The 22,319-nt window shown below is 39.1% G+C and overlaps 1 protein-coding gene across 2 annotated transcripts in view; it reads left to right on the top strand.

Moving 5' to 3' along the window:
* The window catches only part of PPTC7 (protein phosphatase targeting COQ7), a 38,037-nt gene extending 26,642 nt beyond the window's left edge, over positions 1-11,395 (top strand). Inside the window, exons 3-6 of one of the 2 annotated variants that reach the window (XR_005379154.1) lie at positions 607-805; positions 4,346-4,469; positions 5,712-5,800; positions 6,259-6,390. Coding sequence is in view for 1 of the 2 variants with exons in the window: in XM_038575054.1 (XP_038430982.1) it covers positions 607-805; positions 4,346-4,469; positions 6,259-6,388; positions 7,488-7,546 (512 nt within the window). In the remaining variant the exon portion in view is untranslated. Of the gene's footprint in view, positions 1-606; positions 806-4,345; positions 4,470-5,711; positions 5,801-6,258; positions 6,391-7,487 lie in introns of those variants that run through there. The other variant, XM_038575054.1, reaches the window with a different exon arrangement.
* The last annotated feature ends 10,924 nt before the right edge of the window (positions 11,396-22,319 follow it).

Below are 22,319 nucleotides of genomic sequence, written 5' to 3'. Positions count from 1 at the left end.
TGAACATCAGTAGTTTCTATAAAGTGAACAGGATGATTCCATAGGCTACTTGGGAAAATTGGTCTTGTCACTTCATAGTGAGTCTCCAGTGAAGTTTCTTCATGACCTCAACAGATGGAAATTTGGTTAAAAATTGTAGTTATATCCCTGTCTTAAATTTTAGTGAATTTTGCAGAGAAGCCTTCCTGCCAGTGACTAATGAGAAATGTCAGGAAAACATAACATTCTTATTCTGGCATTTAAGTATTAAAACTTAATATCTCCACAACATGCTTTTGAGCATTTGGCATAGATTATAGAACTACTGAAATGAAATAGTATGATTAAATGCCAGCCATTTTTATTTGTTTTCTATGTTTCCAAATGGAAGAATTCAGACTTCAGAGGCTTGCATACTATATATAATATAAATAAATCCCTTTTTCTTACCCCATCGTGTTGACCCTGATCAGGTTACTGTTGCTATTTGTTGGAGATAGAAGCATGACTAAGACAGGCAAAGAAGGTTCCAATGTGGCATGTTGCTTTTTGAGATGATGGAATCAAAATGTGGATGCAAAGATAGCCTAGGAAGAGAAAATAAATGGAGATCATTTTTGTTTCTAGGTAGCAGTACTGCCTGCATCGTGGTGCTGGACAGAACTAGCCACCGCTTACACACAGCAAACCTGGGTGATTCAGGCTTTCTGGTTGTCAGGGGTGGTGAAGTTGTGCACCGATCAGATGAGCAGCAGCATTACTTCAACACTCCATTCCAGCTCTCAATTGCACCACCTGAAGCCGAAGGAGTCGTCCTGAGTGACAGGTAATCTCCCCTGTTGGTCATTAAGGGTGAGCAGGGCATGGCTCATCTGCATTCTCCTCCCATCCCTCTTAACTACAGTGGAGATGGGCATTTTTGTCATGTGAGATAAGAAGGCACAACGAGAATACTCTCACCAAAAGGACCTTTTAGTTTGACTTTGAAAGATATTTTGCTGGCTACTACAGCCAAGTTGAATTCAAATAAACACCCAATAATTTGACAAGACTGAAAATCTCTTCAAGCTTACAGAATATCAGTTTTTCGTACCAAAACCAACATATGGTTGTATTTGTTAAATTGTGCTGGAGAAATGAGTCATTGTCCATGCATGCCACTGCCTGTACGATATTTTGCATATGTTATTAGGGAAGAGTTCAAATAGACATCTGCTTTATTTATCAGAATAACTTCCTGATTCTCAGGGCCTCCTATTATATGCATCACATAGAACTTTTAAATTGTCAAGACATTTTCAAGACAATAACTACTCTTTTGAATCAACTTTTACAGTTTATCTTTTCTAAGATGAGAGTACAGAGTAAAGCTAAGACAGCCTCCTATTCCTCTGCCTTTAACAACTTTATAGGACCTGGCACAAACCTTGCCGTGATTCATAAATGTTGCTAAATGGGTAATGAACCTTGTGTAAAAATAGAAGTAGTCTTGCAAGTGCCTACTGTCTCTACCTAATAGTTCTTTTTTTTTTTAAGATTTTATTTATTTATTTATTTATTTATTTATTTATTTATTTATTTATTTATTTATTCATGAGAGACACAGAAAGAGAGAGAGACAGAGACCTAGGCAGAGGGAGAAGCAGGCTCCATGCAAGGAGCCCAATATGGGGCTTGATCCCGGATCCTGGGATCACACCCTGAGCCAAAGGCAGAGGCTCAACCACTGAGCCACCCAGGTGCCCAACGATAGACTTTTGATGGACAATCCTGAATACCTAATTATATAATACTTATTCCAAATTTAAAAACGGCAGTGGCAACTGCCATTTTATCTTAGTTTGCACTCAAGATCTGGCTTAATAAGAACTATCAAGTTGAGGGACGTGGCTTAGTGGTTGAGCATCTGCCTTTGGCTCAGGTCATGATCCCGGAGTCCCCAGATCAAGCCCCGCATCAGGGTCCCAGCACGGAGCCTGCTTCTCCCTCTGCCTATGTCTCTGCCTTTCTCTGTATCCCTCATGAATAAATAAATAAAATCTTTAAAAAGAAAGAAAGAGAAAGACAGACAATTGCTGACTCTTAGAGAGAAGGAAGCATTTTTTTTTATGTCAGGTTAGGGTAGGTTACCATAACTGGAGGAATATTTCACTATAGGCCCTTCTTCAGTTGGCTGTAATATATATTCATATTAGCCATATTGGAATGAGGAGAAAGCAAAACCCCAAGGGCTTGGTGGATACCAGGTTCAACTAACAGTTACAGAGAGTAGTGTTTTAATTTTCCCTTATTTGATTCTTGTTGTTTGGCTTCTGAGTGCTAGAGCTGCCCTGCCATATCTCACACACTATCTTTGGGACCATCTGATTAGGGTAGTACTCTGCCTGGCCTGCCAGTGAGGTGGAGGTTGCTTCCCTGGAACCCACAGACAGCTTGTGAGCATGTGACTTCAGCTCGTGTTTCAGTGCAGTCAAAAGTTTCCAGCGGCACAGTATGTTCAATCAAAATGGGCAAAACTGCAGCTGGCGGAACACCAAGCTCATGGGTGGGAGTGTTGGGAGAAGAGGACAGACTGTCCAATGGTAGCGAGCCTCGGCAGGCGGGATAGCAGAGGACACTCCTAGGGAAGAAAAACCTCAGCATAAAATAGAACTTCGCTGCCAACCTGGTCATTAATCTAAACTGCTAGAATCTGATTTGTTTCCAAAGTCTGAGCAACTGGGAAGTATCTTGTATTGTTTTTCTTTATTCCACAGAAGAAATCGACCTGGTTTCCATCAGCTTTACAGTCTTTTTCCTCTGCTGCAAGATAGCATTTACATCCTATTTTACCTAGTTCCTCTTATCTAGAAAATATAATTTTAACCTTAATTTACATGTTTTCCTTTAGTAACTGTGTTTACAAAGTGGTTGTGGTAGAAATGTGTGAGTGAAAGTTCCTTGCCAAAGCCCATCACAGAACTTTTAAACGCTACTTCTTTCCTCAGTCAAGAGAGGGTGAGCCAAAAATTTTCTGTGTACTTTGTGTAGATCTCTCGTAGGCATTGGTGGGTTGTCTGTTTTTATGTTTACTCTTCACATATTTTATAACATGTCAGTTACATAAGTTTTGAGGTCTTCCTGTCAAGTTTAGGGTACTTTGGTTCTGGCTCCTCCTTTCTGGGTCAGTGTGTAAATTTTTTCTTTGCACTTGTTGCCTAATTATAGGTTGAGGCAGACTTAGATATTTCAACTTTCCCTCACCTTGGAGGCTTGGATTCAGTGAAGCTAGCCTTTGGAAATGGCTGAGAACCAGCCTTTGAGAGGGCCATTAACTCTTTGAATATACAATCTTTTCTCTTCTCCCCACCTGGTGTCCCTTCCCTACCCCCCAGTTCTGGTATCTGCTTTCATCAGGTGTTAGAGAAAACAAATCTCCCATCTATCTTTTTTAAAGTTTTATACAAAAAGATGTAGTGAAAAACCTACCTCCTATCTCATCCCCAGCAACACAGTTTCTCTCAGAGACAGCCAATCTATTTCTTGCATCATTCCAGAATTATTCTCTGCATATAGAAGCATCTGTATTTATGGATCTTCCCCTGACACACACACACACACACACACACACAGTTCCTTTCTTCATTAACAATATATTAAGGAGGTTCCCCTCCCACACAATTTGGAGGGTTATTTACTTTGTTTTCTTCCTTTATTAGATATTTCTTCAAGATCTACTATGTGCCACGCACACTAATAATTAAATACTTATGTGTGGTGAGCATTCTTTAAGCCCTGAGAGACCAGTCCTTATTCTGCCTTACTAGTCCACACTAGTAATAATACACTTGTGATAATACTGGTAATTACTAGTATATAGTAAGAAATACAGTGTAGGTATTTCATGTGAATTCTTACAGTATCTGTATTTGCAGGCTCTTTTCCAGAGTGCTCTATTGTTCCACTATGCTGCAGCCTCCTGAGAGCTAGAGTCAAGCCTGAAGGGAAACTGATGAGTAGAAAAATGAATAAGAGAGGATGGAATTTGGCTGTAAAGAATTAGGAAATAAAGACTCATTTCTACTAGGACTTTAGAGGCGTGTTAGAAAAGAACCCTTCCTTCTTTTAAGCCATATGTGACTAATCATCAAACTCAGTTTTACTTAGTAGTTTTAGTTAAGCTTTTGAAATATTTATATCAGATTCTTCAATTAATTTTTTTCAAGGTTAGGAATTTCAAAATGACTAGTTTTTATTATTGATTCTGTTATTATAAATTGCCCTTTTTTAAAGCCTCATTACATTGTAACCTAGTGCCTGTTGAAAACTTTGAACCTTATCTCTGAAGGCCTCTCGTAACTTTGCCCCTATCCTGTCCTTGTCACAGCCCGGATGCTGCTGATAGCACATCTTTTGATGTCCAGTTAGGAGACATTATCCTGACAGCAACAGATGGACTTTTTGACAACATGCCTGATTATATGATTCTCCAGGAGCTAAAAAAATTAAAGGTAATTAACTCAAAGGTTGGTTCATGGAAACAGTGGCCCTCTCTGGGCAGCTAGGTTTTATTGGTTTAATTGTATTATCTCTTTTTGTAGTTTTGGACAAGACTGTTTTGAGAATTTAGGAAAATAATGGTTCTGGTCATTCAAGCAATTGTAAATGGAAATATTCATAATTGGAGAACTTGAGGGAAAAAGAGATTTCTCCCCCATACCTATAGTAAAGTGGTAAAGGTAGGAAAGGCCAGATGAGAAATTTCTTGTATTTTTTTTTAAGATTTAATTTATTTATTCATGAGAGAGACCCAGAGAGAGAGAGAGGCAGAGACACAGGCAGAGAGAGAAGCAGGCTCCACGCAGAGAGCCTGATGTGGGACTTGATCTGGGGTCTCCAGGATCATGCCCTGGGCTGCAGGCGGCGCTAAACCGCTGCGCCATCGGGGCTGCCCAATTTCTTGTATTTTTAATGGTATTGGCTCCTGATTGTCTTTTTCTCCTCTCATTCTTTAACAAACCCAGCAGGTGTTGAGGTTGGGAAAGACAGGAAATCGCCATACCAGAGCCAGCCAAGGGCAGCAGGCAGCTAGGGGCCTTGATATGATCTGAACTGTCACCAGTAATGAAACAGTTTAGACTTGGCCCATACAGAGAGTGGAAGGAAGTGAAAACCAGTTTTTCCATATTTTCCTGGCTTTGTAAGAGTACAAACTCTAGGGGAAATAAGTGTTTTCCTATGTTCTTACCACTAAGCAGTGTGACTTTAAGTTTTTAAAATTGTTAAGCAGTGTTTTCCTCACCTTTAAAATGGGGGTTACCACAGGTCCACTTTATAGGGTTGTGCTGAGGGTTAATTAAGACTGCATACGAAATCCTCAGAGTCGTGCCTCATCTGCGGAATGCAGTAAAAGGTCAGGTGCTTACATGGTGCTGATACTGTGCTCTGTGTGGTGATGGGGTGGTAAGTAGAAGTATCACATTCCCTCCCCATATGGAGCTTATATTTCTAGGGGAGGGAGACAGAAAATACAGAGAAAGAAATATATGGTGAATGTTGGTAGTAAATAAGAAAAATAAAGCAGGGTAATGGAACAGAGAATAAAGAGGGCTGCTATTTTAGAAATTGGGCAGGGAAGACTTTTTGAGGAGGTGACATTGAAGCAGGGGCCTTTTATTATTTATACTGAAACTATCCCAAATCTTAGAATGTTAGAGCTAAAATGGACCTTGTTTCCCATCCCCATTTTACAGATGAGAAAGTTGAAGCAGCAAGCATAAGGGTATGACTCAAGATTACACAGCTAAACAAGAATCTTTCATCATGATATAAAATTCTAAAGGTATTTTCGGTAGGACAACTGGCAGCTCTTACTCAAAGAGCAAATTATGGTTGGCCAGGGTTGCATTCCTAAACAAGGAAACTTTTGAGGTCATCCCTAAAGTGCTATCAAAATCCACCTTTTCAGTCCCATCCAATTTTAGCAAGAATACCTTAAGAATTCCAAGTGGGGAAAAAAGCAAAAATGAAAATCCAGACTTTAGGACCCAAGGCCATCCTAGCAAAGGGTGACATCCGATTGACATCTTGTGCAGGCAGCACTCACTTGTGGTCTTGTTCATTTTACTGAATATGTAATGTTGTAATGTCTTCTCTAACTATAATATAACTTAAATGGTGGAAATTGTGGTTAGATAAATGTTACTGTCTCAAAAAGTGATATCTGCAAGAAGTATACTTACACGCAGAAATCATATGAGGCATTTTGGTAAAAATAACTCCTTCATCCTTTCATCTTAGAATTCCAATTATGAAAGTATACAACAGACGGCAAGAAGCATTGCTGAGCAAGCCCATGAGCTGGCCTATGACCCAAATTATATGTCACCTTTTGCACAATTTGCATGTGACAACGGATTGAATGTGAGAGGTAAGCATTCCTTAGGAAGGTTATAGGGACTAACTGGGGACATAGTAGGATGGGAGCATTCTGGGCTCTGTGGTGCAGTAAACTAGCATACTGGGGTGAGACGGTGACGTGTCCTGTTCCAGCTGTGAACCCATAGCTTTGAGCAAGGTCAGCAGGCCCTAACACTGGAGGATTAGAATAAGTGCATGTCACCATGTCTTCCCCACAGAGGATGCCCTCCAGAACTGAACTTCATTGGCTGTAGAAGCAGGTGGAACCTGAAGCCCTTTATTGCCAGCACTGCACTGCCTGGACCTGAGCCCAGAAGGCCTCCAAGTCCGCCTAGAGGCCCTGGACATTCCTAACAGTTTAACATTCTGCCCTTCACGGGTCTGACATTTCACTTCTCCCTTCCTCTGGCTTTGTGGGACTCGTTGACAATATTTGCCTGCCAAATTACCACAGCAGATTTTGAAGAGGGAAGCAATGTTAAACTGTCCTTGCCTAAGTCCTCCTCTCTACTGAATGATACGTAACTTTGGGAGCAGGCCAGTAGCTCAGTCTTAGAGCTGGGATGACATGTTGGTGCTATCATATCAGAACTCATGGAGTTGGTCAGTTTCTTGCTGATACAATATTATGACATGTAAAGCATTTCTTAGCCCTCCAGGAAGTACTAAAATAGAAAAAAGCACATGCCATAGCTGTTTGGCAGATTAGAATACAAGACTATTCCTAGTTTCAAAACATTAGATATGTTTGTCCAAATTAGGATTGTCAGTAGAAGCATGTAACTTTCTCGTCAGGCAGAATTTATCTTAACCAGATTTTGTCTCTACTGTGATTGCTATAAACAGAGGATATGGTGGCCATTTTAATGGAGCGCCTGTTGTAAAGAAGCAGTGAAGATTTTTTTAGACTTCATATAATTAAGTTACATGTAATTTTTTTAAACTATTTCACTTTATCAAATATGTTTTTTCTACTAGAGATCAAACCAAACCTCTCTGAATCGCAAGCATTTGTCCTCTTAGTACTTTTTTAGGCTTACATTTTTAATTGACTTTTCCTTTTAAGATGTACGAAGACATTGTCATTTTCATTTTCATTTTCATTTTAGGTGGAAAGCCAGATGACATCACTGTCCTTCTTTCAATAGTGGCTGAGTATACAGACTGACTTGCCTTAGTGTCAGCTCTGGCCTTCCTTTCATCTTCCCAAATTCTCCCCTGCCATGTGTGCTGATCCTGCTGGCAGGACCATGTTTCTTTGCCACTGATCTCAATGGCCAGTGATGTAAAGCCTTTGCTTGTCTTTTTGAGACATGGTTGAGATCTTCGTGGAGAACCACTACTGTCATTCACTAGCTCATATCTGCCAGCCATTTTGAAGAAAAGCAAGATTTGAAGATCGACCTTCACTTCTTACCATCCTTTTTCATGATGGGATGGAGGTTTTCAACACCAACATGGCTATTATGTTTCAAAAATGGTTTAAGTATTGAAAATGAGTGATGTTGGTAAAGTGAATTCAAAATTATAATGCGTAAAAGGAATTTTAAAAGTCTAACACAAATTGTATGTTATGGTACATCTACTAGAAACATACATTTACATTATCATCAAAAGAAATGTTAAACGTGTACTATACATACAGTCTTTGTTATGATGATTGGGTGTGGCTTTATGTTTTCATTATAAACTCCTATTTTTCAGGGGCTTATAAGTCTGCTCTAAAACCTTGCTCTGGATTATGAAATCTTCATCCTAGGAGCTTTTTTGTTACAAATCAGAAGAAAAATTCAGTTTAATTTTGTTGATGCAAATGGTTTTTGGTTTTTAAAATATGCCTAATTGTGCTCCTGATGAGGAAAGTTTTGGCAGTTTATTGATTAGTCCAAATCACAGGCTGATGGCCTGATCTGCTGGAGGGGTTGGGGAGACTCCCTGCCAAATTTTTTCAGTGGAAATATTAAGATCATAAAACTCCTCAAAGCCAAGAAATGTAATGTTATGGCTGAAATTCCCCCCAGCTGTCTGATACAATAACCCTGTGCAGGAGCCCTCTCCCTACAGGCCTAATAGAGAACAGACAGCTGTAACTGAATTTTGTTGGGTTTTGATGGTCCTGCTACTGCTAGTCTCACTCTCAGACTTTTCATTACTAGCCTTGCTATCCGTAGAGCATGCACCAAATTCAGGGAGTCCGTATGGAAAGAGCACCGTGGGCAGTGGCAACAGCACAGGAGTTCACAAAGAAAACTCCTAGGGATGATCTGACATTTGCATTGCCCTACACAGAAATTTAGGGGTTTCTGAATCAAGCTTAATGTTTACAGTTTCCGAATAGCCATCTTGCAGTGTATAGTTTCCTTATAAAACTACCCCGCATTCAGTTCTCCCTTTATCTGCAAGCTCAAACTTATTTTTAAGGTTTGTGTACAAGTCGACTGCTGTAAAGATATATATTTTTGGGTCAGTTTTTTTTTCCTTCATTAACTTGGTGGTAGAAAAAATATATACTTAGAAATCCTTAAATTAAAGCCATGTTTTATATATAAGTCAGGTAACATTGGTGTATAGATGAGAATGCAATTAAACCTGATGAGGATCTACTGGAGGAGAATACAGAAAGTGTCTTTCTCTCAAGGAGATACTTATTCCCTGGTTTATTGCATTAAAACTTATGTTTGAGGTTACCTCAACTTGTTTTAAAAGATTTTGTTTTGTGAACTTGTACTGTATATTTGAGTAACTGTCAAGCTTTTGTTTTATTTAAAATTGTTTAACATGTACCATGTACATGTCATTACTATATTTCAATGCATCATGCTTGTAACAGGCATTTCATTTATAATAAGAATGAGTTATTCATTTGTAAGCTGTTCAGTAATTTATCTACTATTCCTAAATTGGCATAATGTTAGATATCTATTTTGAATCACCTTTAATTACATGTCAGAATGCCTTAACTACCCTAACTTGACAAAACAGAATTCTTTGGTAGAGAAAATAGCGGACAGGGAGGGGAGGGACGGGTGGAGGGAGACTCCATTTAAATAATGAGTACCCATCGTGCTATGATAAAACATGGAAGCGTGAGTGGCAAGTGGCGGGGTATTTATTTTGCACAAACTGTTGCAGTCTCTGTGTATTTAAAAAGTAAAGAAAGTTGCATCCAGAAGGGTTTTGTTGAAAGGAATACATTTATATTTGGGCTGGCAATTTCAGTTCTTTTGTTTGGGTTTTTAATTATATCTGGTCAGAGGTACGTCGCCTTATGATCTGGATCTATTTTGCATTAATTTTCCAATGCTTACATTTAATTCCTTGTAAGAGCAATGCTGGTCAAGTCACTGGCTTTTTTCTGCTCTTATTAACCCATCAAACAGTCTTTATAACGCTAGATTGGTGGTCTTTTACACAACTCATTTAATCAATTCAGTTATTTGTTTTTTTGGCTTTTTTGAGAAATGACCATTAGAAATCAACAATGTGTTTGTGTCAGTGATATTGGAAACAGTGGGACAAGAACTGAGTTTCACAATGGAACTGACTTTGGACCTGGCCCATAGATTAGTGACACAAAATACTTTCTCTATTTTCTTTTTGCCCTGTCCTTTGTATTTTATGCACTTAATTTTATGACCGCCGGGGTGGGTTGGGGGTGGGAGGGGTGATGATCAGTTGGAGTGCTGCTTACAAGTAACTCTCCTTCCACTCCCAGAAGTCAGAGGCTCTGCTGGACCCATACTGGAATATTCCAGGTCACAGAATCCAAGTCTCTGTGGGGTGTGACTGAGATATACCACTTGGTGGGTCTGATTCTGAACTTAATGTGTGTTAATTGTATTTTAAATCAAGCAGTATAAAATGCATACACATTTGCCTCATGTACTGGACTTTTATAACAAAAGAGAATTTGGATTTCTAACTTACAAATGGCAAATTATTTATCCCTCTCTGGATGCACCAAAGACCAGTAAAAGTTTATAGCTTTTCCATCTATATTTATAAAGCAATACTGTATTATAAAAATCAATATTTTTATCACATGCTTGAAATTTTTATTTTATTCTGTTTTAAAATGTGCACTCTAAACATATCAGAACCTTATTTCTTCCTGTGAATTTAAGCTGCCTGCGCACAAAAAATTTACTGAATGGATAATACAGTAGAGTCTATAGGCTCTTAAAAAACTGAAAGAAGAAATGGGGGTGGGGGAAACCAGTTATTTGTCCTGAATTACTGTACTGGCTTGACATGGTTGATAGGTACTAAATCACAAAAGAATCCATTCCAGGTATGCATGTCTGGGGGGTGGGGGTGGGCTGTGTCTAGAGTAGAAACTACATTTCAAGCTTTGCATGATGGGAGAGTGTGTCTCCTCTCCTATCAGCTGCATTTGTTCTGGCTAGAACAGTAGCCTTCAGTACCACCAACCTACCACATCGAGTAACAAGGCAGGAATTGTGGGAATTCACTGAGTCAGTTTTCAGCATTTTGGAGATTGTAAACAAGATTGGCTAGAACTGTAAATGTTTGTACTTTCGAATAAGTTCATGGTTCCTTGTCACCTTATACCAGCGCTCTTTGGTAGAAGCTACAGCATCCAATTTCCCTGGAAAAAAATCACATTTCTCAATATATAAATGTTAATTTAATTTATATGTATACATATATGTAAATCTGCTTATAAAATTGAAAATATGAAGCAGAAAGCATTTGGATTCTATTTGTTTACAAATATTCTTTGCAAAATTGAACTTCTCAACTAAAAATCAACAGTGTCCATGTCAAAATTTTAAGTTAGCAGGTAGTTTGTGGCAAAGATGGCTAAATATTGAAGCAAATTTGAATTTGTGTATACTAATGAGCTGCTTTTTTCTGTTGAGACTATCATTATTTGTCTTACCCAAGAGGCAATGACCTGAATTGGATGTCTGAAATATAACTTATGCAGGAATAGTTCTGTAAATACATTTAAATAAACTGTAAAGATATTTAATAAATATAGTATTTATACTAATCTGTGTAACTCCTCTTAATTTGAACCGTAACTAAGACACCAGCCCTAGACATTCTGTTGGGTCTCTGTCACGTCCTCATTTCCAAGCCTCTTATCATTCTAACAGGGACTCCTTACTTCGTAGCTATCATTTTCTGTCTTATTAGTTTATCCCCCTTAGCTCTTTTTCACCAGCTGGTTTACTACATCAGTTTAGTTGCCCCCAAAATTCCATCAAAATGGACTGATTATTGAATGTAAAATATAGATGTTTTCCCAATTGATAAGGATTTTGCATCTCAAATGGTAAGGAATGAAGCCACAAAAAAACTGATGTCATTTAAACTTAACATTCTGTATGTAAATTCTAAAACCCAAATTCTATGCCATTTAATACTGTAACTATCTTTTCCAGACTGATGTTGCATCCAGGCAATTACTGATGATGATGCCTTCACAACCTACATACACACCTCTGCCCTTTTCAGTGAGAACCAGAAACTTCATCCTCTGCAAGGAGACCTGTAGTTACCCGGGTATACATGCTCTCCTTGTCATCATCTGCGTTTTCAGGAATACGTGAAATTCAGTGTTAATCATCAGTGTAAGCATAAGATATGTAAATCTTTAGCCTACAGTATGGAAGGACTTGAAATTATGTGGGCATTGCCAATTTCCATAAAAAGCTCAGTGAAAGCCCATTTTCATTCATTGAGGAACATTTTGAGACAAACTTGAGTTTTTATTAGGTTATTGTGGGTAGCTCTGACTCAGTACTAAGCTACAAGAGCCAAATTCATTCTGATTTTAGTTAGAACTCTGTTCACAGTTCTAAAGTTTACTAATTCACTCAGCCACCTTTGTGTATGAATTCCTCACAAAATGTAAAGTACAACTGCTTGCCAGTTAACATTTTCTTTATTGGTTTCACATAAACTTCATAGAAAGATGTTACAGAAGTCAGGAGTTTGTCAGGTTATAACTGACTATAAACAGGTTTGGGGGAGGGAGAGTCATGCATCATATTATGTAACAATGGTTTGTGCCAGATTTTTTAATCTGTTCAGGTGAGAAGCTAATTTTTTTTTTTTTTAAGATTTTATTTTTTATTCATGAGAGACACAGAGAGAGAGGCAGAGACACAGGCAGAGGGAGAAGCAGGCTCCACACAGGGAGCCTGATGTGGGACTCAATCCTGCGACTCCAGGATCTCGCCCTGGGCTGAAGGCAGGCGCTAAATCTGAGCCACCCAGGGATCCCCAAGAAGCTAATTCTTAAAGGGGCAAGGAACAGAAACATTCATCATCTGTCTCATTTTACTCCAAACCTAGGCTCTCAAAAGTGGAGGTTGCTGCTCTATGTCAGATAATACAGAAATAATTTTTTGGCATCAATTCCATTAAATTATTTTCTGCATCACACTGTGAAATATAAGAATCACATATGAAAATCAGAACCACTTAAGGCTAGAAAATAAAATTTTACAATATATAAAAAGACTCCAAAATGAGGGGGGATAGCTAATATTTTTATTCTTGACCTTTTTTTTCCAGGGATTATTTTACTTAAAATCTTAACAAAATAGGGCAGCCTGGGTGGCTCAGCGGTTTAGTGCCGCCTTCAGCCCAGGGCCTGATCCTGGAGTCCTGGGATCAAGTCCCATGTCAGGCTCCCTGCATGGAGCCTGCTTCTCCCTCTGCCTGCGTCTCTGCCTCTCTCTCTCTCTCTCTCTATCTCTCTCTCTCTCTGTCATAAATAAATTAAAAATCTTTTTAAAAAATCCTTTAAAAAAAATCTTAAATTCTAAAAAACAACGGACAAGAAGTTACGGCATTTCACTATGTCTGAAAGCACCAAAACTCGATGTTTGTAATGAAATACAAAAGCTACCTATTGGTCACAGAACTACAGGCCATATTGATGCACTCCAAATGGCTGCTGAAAAAAGTCTAAATACCTTTATAAAACTGGCAAAGAAAATGCTAAAAAGCTCTAGTGAGAATGTGCATTGAAGAATTCTAATAAGCTTTTTCCCGGCACAGACCACTCTTCTGCCTCCAAGTAGCATAATGGATTCAAAGCAAATATGTACACTTAACAAGCAGCTATTTCTAGATATGGCTGTTAACAAAATGATGTTTAGCAAAGCAGAAGCCCATCCTCCATATCAAGGAAGTCCAAGACAGTACCTTTATGGACTAAATGTGAAAATGTGTTTGAGGTGCAAGTGAGCCAGCAAATGGGCTGGGGGCCAATTCAGCCATCATTAAGTGTTAGAATGTGGAAGAACTGCTATTATTCATGTCGTCTTCTTCATTGTCACTTGCTGTTGCCATACTGTCAAAAGGGTGGTTGAAGTGTTCTCGCTGGTCAGAAGAAACTGCTCCAAAGAACATGCAAGAAAATTGGAGGGGAAAAAAAGTAACCACTGTTTATTTGAGCGAAAGTTAGTGCTCATTAGATGCTCCAGGTAGCAGCCCCTTTTCAGAAACTTGGCCCATGTAGTCTCCCTAACTTTGATGGTGAGATGGTTCATGGAACACCCAGAACCTTCATGACTGGCACAGCATATCCTATAATGAAACCCTTCCCTGACTAAAAGGCACAGTTTGGAATCAGTGATCTGACTCCTCTGCTGGAGCCATTAAAACTCACACCAAGGCAGCAAGAGACAAAGAGACCAGAGACAGTCTGTGGCAATCCTACTTGACTAATCCATCTTTTCCCCTTTCCCTCCTGCTGTAGCTGAAGCTACCACTCCCAGCTATAGCCAATCCTTCCCTCCTTGTCACTGCCTCCCAGGCCCTCCCATGCCACTCCTCTGTTGAATACGAATATCAATACTTTAATCAAATGTGTCTCATCTTTAAAATACAAAATAGCCTTATCCTGCCCCCCGCCCAACTACTCCCTTACCTCTGCTGTCAAGCTGTCTACATTCACTGTCTCCATTTTCTCATTTTTCTATTCCTCAGTCCTATCTGAAAAAGCTGCTGACCACCCCACCCCACCCCCACAGACTCTATGGTCACCAAAAATCACTATATCCTTAAGCCAATGACCATTTTTGGTCTTCATCCCACTTGATACTCACTCTGATGCTTTCTTCTAGTACCTTTTTCATGCCACACTCTCCTGGTTGCTTTTAGACTTTTCAGCTGGCTGGCTCTCTCCTACCCATCCTTCAAATTAGGCTTTTTCAATCTCCTCACTACTGACATTTTGGGTCTGATGATGTTTTGTTGTGGGGGCTGTGCTGTGCAGCAGAGAATGTCGAGCAGCATCCCTGGCCTCTATCCACTAGACGTCAGTAGCACACACACACACCCCAAACTGTAACATCCAAAAAATCCCCAGATGTTGCTCATTATCCCCCGGGGAGCATAATTGCCCCAGGTATAAGAACCACTGCTTTCTATGATGGCAGTCCTCTCCTCTGTACCCTCTCCCTAGGAGATTTCAGTCACACCCCTGGCTGAAATTATCACCTATATATGCGAGGGAGTCTCACAGAATTTGAACTTCAGATATCCTACTACCTACCTGATTTCTGTAACTTAACATATCCAATACTGACTTTGTGATCTTAGTGAGAATTGAACCTGTTTCTCCAAACCTAAGTCTTTCTGGAACCTCCTTTTCCCTTAATCCCCATAACCAATCCATTACCAATAAAAAATTCGATTCTATACAGTGCACCCAAAATAGTAAGATATCTAGGAATAAACCTAACCAAAGAGGTAAAAGACCTGTTCTCTGAAAACTATAAAAAAAAATGATGAAAGAAATTGAAAATGACACAAAGAAATGGAAAGACATTCCATGCTCATGGAAGGAAAGAACAAATATTGTTAAAATGTCTTTACTACTCAAAGCAATCTATTCATTTAATGCAATCCCTATCAAAATACCAACAGCATTTTTACAGAACAACAACAAACAATCCTAAAATGTGTATGGAACTACAAAAGACCCAGAATAGCCAAAGCAATCTTGCAAAAGAAAAGCAAAGGCTGAAAAAAAAAAAAAAAGAAAAAGAAAGAAAGAAAGAAAGAAAGAAAGAAAGAAAAGAAAGAAAAGAAAAGAAAGAAAAGAAAAGAAAAGAAAAGAAAAGAAAAGAAAGGAAAAGAAAAGAAAAGAAAAGAAAAGGCTGGAAGTATCACAATTCCAGACTTCAAGTTATATTACAAAGCTGTAGTAATCAAAACAGTATGGTACTGGCACAAAAATAGACACAAAGATCAATGGAACAGAATAGAAAATCCAGAAATAAGCCCAAAATTATATGGTCAAATAATCTTTAACAAAGCACCTAAAGAATACCCAATGGAAAAAAGAGTATCTCTTCAACAAATGGAGTTGGGAAAACTGGACAACAACATGGAAAAGAATGAAACGGTACCACTTTTTACACCATACACAAAAATAGATTCAAAATCGATTAAACATCTAAATGTGAGACCTGAAACCATAAAAATCCTAGAAAAAACACAGGCAGTAACTTTGACACTGGCTGTAGCAACTTCTTTCTAGAAATGTCTCCTGAGATAAGGGAAACAAAAGCAAAAATAAAACAACTGAAACTACATCAAAATAAAAAGCTGCTGCACAGCAAAGGAAACAATCAACAAACTGAAAGGCAACCTATGGAATGAGGTTTGCAAAAGAGATTTGCAAATGACATAGTCAATAAAGGGTTAGTATCCAAAATACATAAAGAACTTATAAAACCCAACACCCAAAAAAACCAATCCAATTTAAAAATGGACAAAAGGAGGGATCCCTGGGTGGCGCAGTGGTTTAGCGCCTGCCTTTGGCCCAGGGCGCGATCCTGGAGACCCAGGATCGAATCCCACGTCCGGCTCCCGGTGCATGGAGCCTGCTTCTCCCTCTGCCTATGTCTCTGCCTCTCTCTCTCTGTGTGTGACTATCAATAAATAAAAAAAAAAGTAAAAAAAAAAAAATGGACAAAAGGGGCACCTGGGTAGCTCAGTCATGATCTCAGGGTCATGAGACTGAGCCCTGCTTTGGGCTCCAAGCTCAGCACAGAGTCTGCTTGTTCCTCTCCCTCTGCTCCTCTCCCTTGCACACTCTCACACATGCGTTCTCTCTCTCTCAAATAAAATATTTTTTTAAAAATGGACATTAGATATAACATTTCTCCAAGACTTATAGATGGCCAATAGACTCATGAAGATGCTCTTCATCACTTATCATCAGGGAAATGCAAATCAAAACCACAATATCACCTCACACCTATCAGAATGGCTAAAATCAACAACACAAGAAACAACAGGTGTTGGTAAGGAAGTGAAGAAAAAGGAATCCTTGTGCACTGTTGGTAGGAATGCAAACTGGTGCAGCCTCTGTGGAAGACAGTATGGAGGGTCCTCAAAAAGTTAAAATAGAAAAAAAAAAAAGTTAAAATAGAACTCCCTTATGATCCAGCAATAGCACTGCTGGGTACTTACCCAAAGAATACAAGAGCACTAATTCAAAGTGATACATGCACCTCTATGTCTATAGCAGCATTATTTACAATAGCTAAGATAAGGAAGTAGCCCAAGCAGCCCAAATTCATAGATTGCTGAATGGATAAAGATGATGTATGTATATACAATGGACCATTATCAGCCATAACAAAGAATGAAATCTTGCCATTCTCAACAACATGGATAGATCTAGAGAGTAAAATGCTTAGCAAAGTAAGTCAGAGAAAGACAAATACCATATGATTTCACTCACTTTTATGGTGTAAGTTGATATCATGTAATATATGTAAGTTGATATTAAAGTTCAACATTCAGGAGTAGCCAGGAAAAACTGACAAAATCTACAAAGGGATACCAACTACTGAACATTCAGACATACTCTGAACCCTCTATAATTAAAAATATGGTTCTGACACATGAACAGATCAGCAGAATAGAACAGGAAGTCTAGAAATAGACCCCAAAACATACATAAATGTAGTATATGACAAAAGGGAGCACCTCAAATTACTAGGGCAAAGGTAGACCTTATAAGAAGTGGTTCTGGGATGGCTGGGTAGCCATTTTGCAAAAGACAAAATTGGACTCCTACATCACACCACACACAAGGAATTCCAAATGGTTCAGGATATAAATCTAAAAAGATGAAATCAGGCTCCTGGGTGGCTCTGTCGGTTAAGCGTCTAAATCTTGATTTTGGCTCAGGTCATGAACTCAGGGTTGTGAGACAGAACCCGGCATTGGGCTCTGTGCTGGGTGGGTGTGGAACCTACTTGGGATTCTCTCTCTCTCCTCTCCTCCCTCTGCCCCTCCTCCCAGCCCCACTCACCTCACTCACTCACTCTACCTCACCCCACTCCCTGCTCATGCACACTCACTTTCAAAAAAAAAAAAGAGAGATGAAACCATTCAAGTTCTAGAAGGGAACATAGGTGAGTTTCTCTTTTAACCTCCACATAGAGGGGATCCCTGGGTGGCTCAGTGGTTTAGCGCCTGCCTTTGGCCCAGGTCCTGACCCTGGAGTCCCAGGATCAAGTCCCACATTGGGCTCCCTGCATGGAGCCTGCTTCTCCCTCTGCCTGTATCTCTGCCTCTCTCTCTCGGTCTCTCATGAATAAATAAATAAAATATTTTTTTAAATAATTAAAAAAAATAACCTCCACATAGGGCAAGGCTTTCTAATTAATGACTCAAAATCCAATGACAATTTTTATAAAAGGTAGATAAATTTGATAATATGGAAAATTTTTGCATGATAAAAAATTTTTAAATTTGACAACTGATAGAAAATATTTGCATCATGTATCACAGATAAATAGATAGCTAATATCCTTACATATAAAGAACTTTTAGGGATTTCTGGGTGGCTCAGCGGTTTGGCGCCTGCCTTTGTCCCAGGGCATGATCCTGGAGTCCCGGGATCAAGTCCTGCGTCGGGCTCCCGGCATGGAGCCTGCTTCTCCCTCCTCCTGTGTCTCTGCCTCTCTCTCTCTCTATGTCTATCATAAATGAATAAATAAATAAATCTTTAAAAAAAAAAAGAACTTTTAAAAACTGAAGGACAAGGACACCTGGGTGGCTCAGTGGTTGAGCATCTGCCTTTGGCTCAGGGCATGATCTCGGAGTCCCAGAATTAAGTCCCACATTGGGCTCCCTGCATAGAACCTGCTTCTCCCTCTGCCTATGTCTCTGCCTGTCTCTCTCTGTGTCACTCATGAATAAATAAAATCTTTTTTAAAAAAATTGAAGGACAAAAAAAAAAAAGAAAAATAAGAGATAATAAATTCACAAAAATTATAAAAGTCTTTAAAGATTTATTTATTTATTTGAAAGAGACAGAGACAGAGAAAGTGCTTGAGAGGGGGAAGGGGTAGAGGGAGAGAATATCCAAGTAGACTCCCAATGAGTGTGGAGCCCAATGTGGGGCTCAGTCCCATGAGTCATGAGATCAGAACCTGAGCTGTAACCAAGAGTCAGATGCCCAACCAACTTAGCCACCCAAGTGCCCCAAAATTATAAAAGTTTTTAAACACATGAAAATATGTTCAACCTCACGATTAGAGAAATGCAAATTAAAACTATACAGAGATTAAAAAGAAAAAGAACTATACAGAGATACCATTTCTCAACTAGCAGTATGACACACATGCTGTTTGCCAGGCTGGAAAAAACAGGCCCTCTCCTCAACTGCAGGAGGGAATGCAAACTGGTACAACCTTTCCGGAGAAAACTCTGGCAGCCCCTAACAAAACTACACATGCACTTTTAAACCAGCAACACACTTTTAGAAATTTGCCTTGTAGATACACATAAGACAAGGTGAAAACTTTTACGTGTATAGAAGGCTATTCATTGCAACTTTGTAATTGCAAAATATAAAGCGGGGGGGATCTAAATGCCCACATATAAGAGTATGGTTGAATTAACTACAGTACATCACACATGTAGTTGTTGGGCGGGGAAATAAAGTGACATGGAGTGATTTTTAGTACATACAGCTAGGTGCAAAAAGCAAAGTGGAAAACAGCATTTCGGGAATAAGAAAGAAGAAGAAATAAAATATATATGCATCTGCTCACTTGAGCAAAAAGAAATACAAATAATAGTTAAAAACTAGTGAGATTTAGTCTCCTCTAAAGGTACAAAGATGCGAGGGAGTGCCACTGCTCTGCATACTCTCTGTATAGTTCTGACTCTAGCCTGCAACTAGGTCAGAGCTCAAAGACCAAAATCAACAAGGATCTGGGGAGAACCAAAATGGAAGACAAACACACACAGCTACCTGCATTAAAGGTGATTAATATAACCATACTGAATTATGAGTGAGGGAAGAAAACTAACTTAAGTAACTTTGAAGAACAATATTTTTAAAAAAATTTATTTATTTAGTTCAGAGAGAGAGCACAAGCAAGAGGGACAGAGGGATGGAGAATCTCAAGCAGACTCTGTGCCAAGCATAGAGCCTGACGTAGGGCTTCATCTCCCAACCATGAGACCTGAGCCCAAACTGAATCAGACGCTTAACCCACAGCATGACCTAGGTGCCCTGAAAAACAGTATTTTGAATATATACTTAATAGCTAAAGACAAAATAATATTCACAAATGTTGTACCTCTGTTATCAGATTCATTTTTTCCAGGGGTATGGATTAACAATTCTGAAACTATGTGTTCCTGGATTGAACAATAAGTAAACATGTTGTGGGGAATAACAGCCCAGTTTCTCACTGTCAGACAAAGAAGTCATAAAGAAACAAGGGAGGGGGGCAACCTGGGTGGCTCAGCAGTTTGGTGCCACCTTTGGCCCAGGGCCTGATCGTGGAGACCCAGGATCGAGTCCCACGTCAGGCTCCCTGCATGGAGCCTGCTTCTCCCTCTGCCTGTGTCTCTGCCTCTGTGTGTGTGTGTGTCTCTCATGAAGAAGGCAGGCAGAAAGAAAGAAAGAAAGAAAGAAAGAAAGAAAGAAAGAAAGAAAGAAAGAAAGAAAGAAAGAAAGAAAGAAAGAAAGAAAGAAAGAAAGAAAGAAAGAAAGAAAGAAAGAAAGAAAGAAAGAAACAGGGAGGGGTGGTGCCTGGGTGGCTCCATTGGTTAAGCATCTGCCTTCACTGCCTTCAGCTCAGGTCATGATTCGGGGGTCCTGGGATTGAGCACCATGTCATCATCAGGCTCCCTGCTCAGTGGCAAGCCTGCTTCTCCCTCTCCCTCTGCTCCTCCTGCCTGCTCAGGTTCTCTCTTTCTCTCGCTCAAATAAATAAATAAAATCTTTTTTAAAATAATTTTTTAAAAATAAAGAAATGAGGGAGGCCAGTATGAACCCTGTGGTGTTGGACCGGAACTGGAGGTATCAGTATGAATTCATGGGTTTAAATTTATATATGCATGTATGTATGTATACAAATAGATATAAAAATTGATCAATATGTGTGTATGTGTCAATAAATAACATATGTTTCTTAGCTTTGTCTGCTAAGAGGGCCTAGAAGCAAGGAAATCCCAGTAGAAAAGAGCACACCTACCACCCAGAAATTGTTTCTGTTTGCCATCACTAATCAAAGGAACCAGGACTCTTGGGAGAATGGCTGATTCTATTTGGGTTGGAGTTGGGAAATACAAGTTAAGCCTAGAACACTTTAAGTTTTCAAAAAGTAAGGAAGTGCTCAAAAAACGCTGAAGACGTGTCAAAGAGACAGAGGCTCCCAGCATAAATAATAGTAATAGATTATAACCCCCCCCAAATAAAATTAATATCCAAGAGTATTTTGTGACATAAATAACTGAGTATCAAATGGGGAGAAGGAAAGTTATTAAAGTGGGGTTTCATCTGATAATAGAAAAATTGCCATTTGCCAAGCATCACTTTAATAACTATTTTAGACAAAAAAAGCATCAATGGATGCTGAAATTAGTAGGCAAAAAAGTATGATGAGAAACAGGATATTTACATAGTTTCAAAGGGTCTACTAGGAAGCCACTTTCAATTACTAACAGAAAACAGTAACTTTACTATGGAGAAACCTGGCAGATAACACCTTAACTATATGATAAAAATTAGGATCACCAAGAAGGAGACAAATCTCCATTATGTGCTTCCAGATAAGATGTATGAGAAGAACACAGCATTGTTCAGTTGTATTCTTACTAAAATTGCAGAGCTGAAATTTAATCATGAAGAAATCAGAAAATAAGTTTAGTTGTAATCCTATGGGACAAGGGGAACGATCCAAGCATTTCAAAGGCAGAAGAGTGATGCATAACAATAAACTAACATTCAGTGAGCACTAGCCATGTGCCAGCTCCATATAGTAGTTCAATTAATTTCCACAGTTCTATTTAATGGGCAGTCCTATTATTATCTCATTTTACTGATAATAAAACCAAGGCAAAGAGGAGTAACTTGTCTAAATCACACAACTAATAAGGGGCAAGCAGGGATGTGAACCTAGGAACTCTAAATCTTGAGCCAGTTCTCTAAACCCCTGTGCTTCATTGTAAATGTAAAGTTTGGACAAAATCCTCTAGTTCACTGGAGGAGAACCAGAGTGGAAGGGAACAGAAGCATGGAGGCCCAATGGGAAGGCTCACAACAGTTTGGGTGGAAGATGACAAGTCTAAATAACTTAACCAGGGACGCCTGGGTGGCTCAGCAGTTGAGCATCTGCCTTTGGCTCAGGGCATGATCCTGGATCTGGTTATCGAGTCCCCCATCAGGCTCCATGCGGGAAGCCTGCTTCTCCCTCTGCCTATGTCTCTGCCTCCCTCTGTGTCTCTCACAAATAAATAAATAAAATCTTAAAAAAAAAAAAACAGATCTTTAAAATTTTAAAATAAAATAAATAAATAACTGAACCATATTGTATTTTCAGTTTTGCAGGAGTTTGCCACATTAAGGCAAATAATACCCTTTAAAATAGAACTGTCTTTAAAAAAACTAGAACTTTCTTTTTAAAATTTAA

Source organism: Canis lupus, chromosome 26 (assembly GCF_011100685.1).
Source record: "Canis lupus familiaris isolate Mischka breed German Shepherd chromosome 26, alternate assembly UU_Cfam_GSD_1.0, whole genome shotgun sequence".
NCBI lineage: Eukaryota > Metazoa > Chordata > Mammalia > Carnivora > Canidae > Canis > Canis lupus.
The sequence above is the reverse complement of the archived record's forward strand: the minus strand, read 5'-3'. Positions and strand labels throughout refer to the sequence as shown.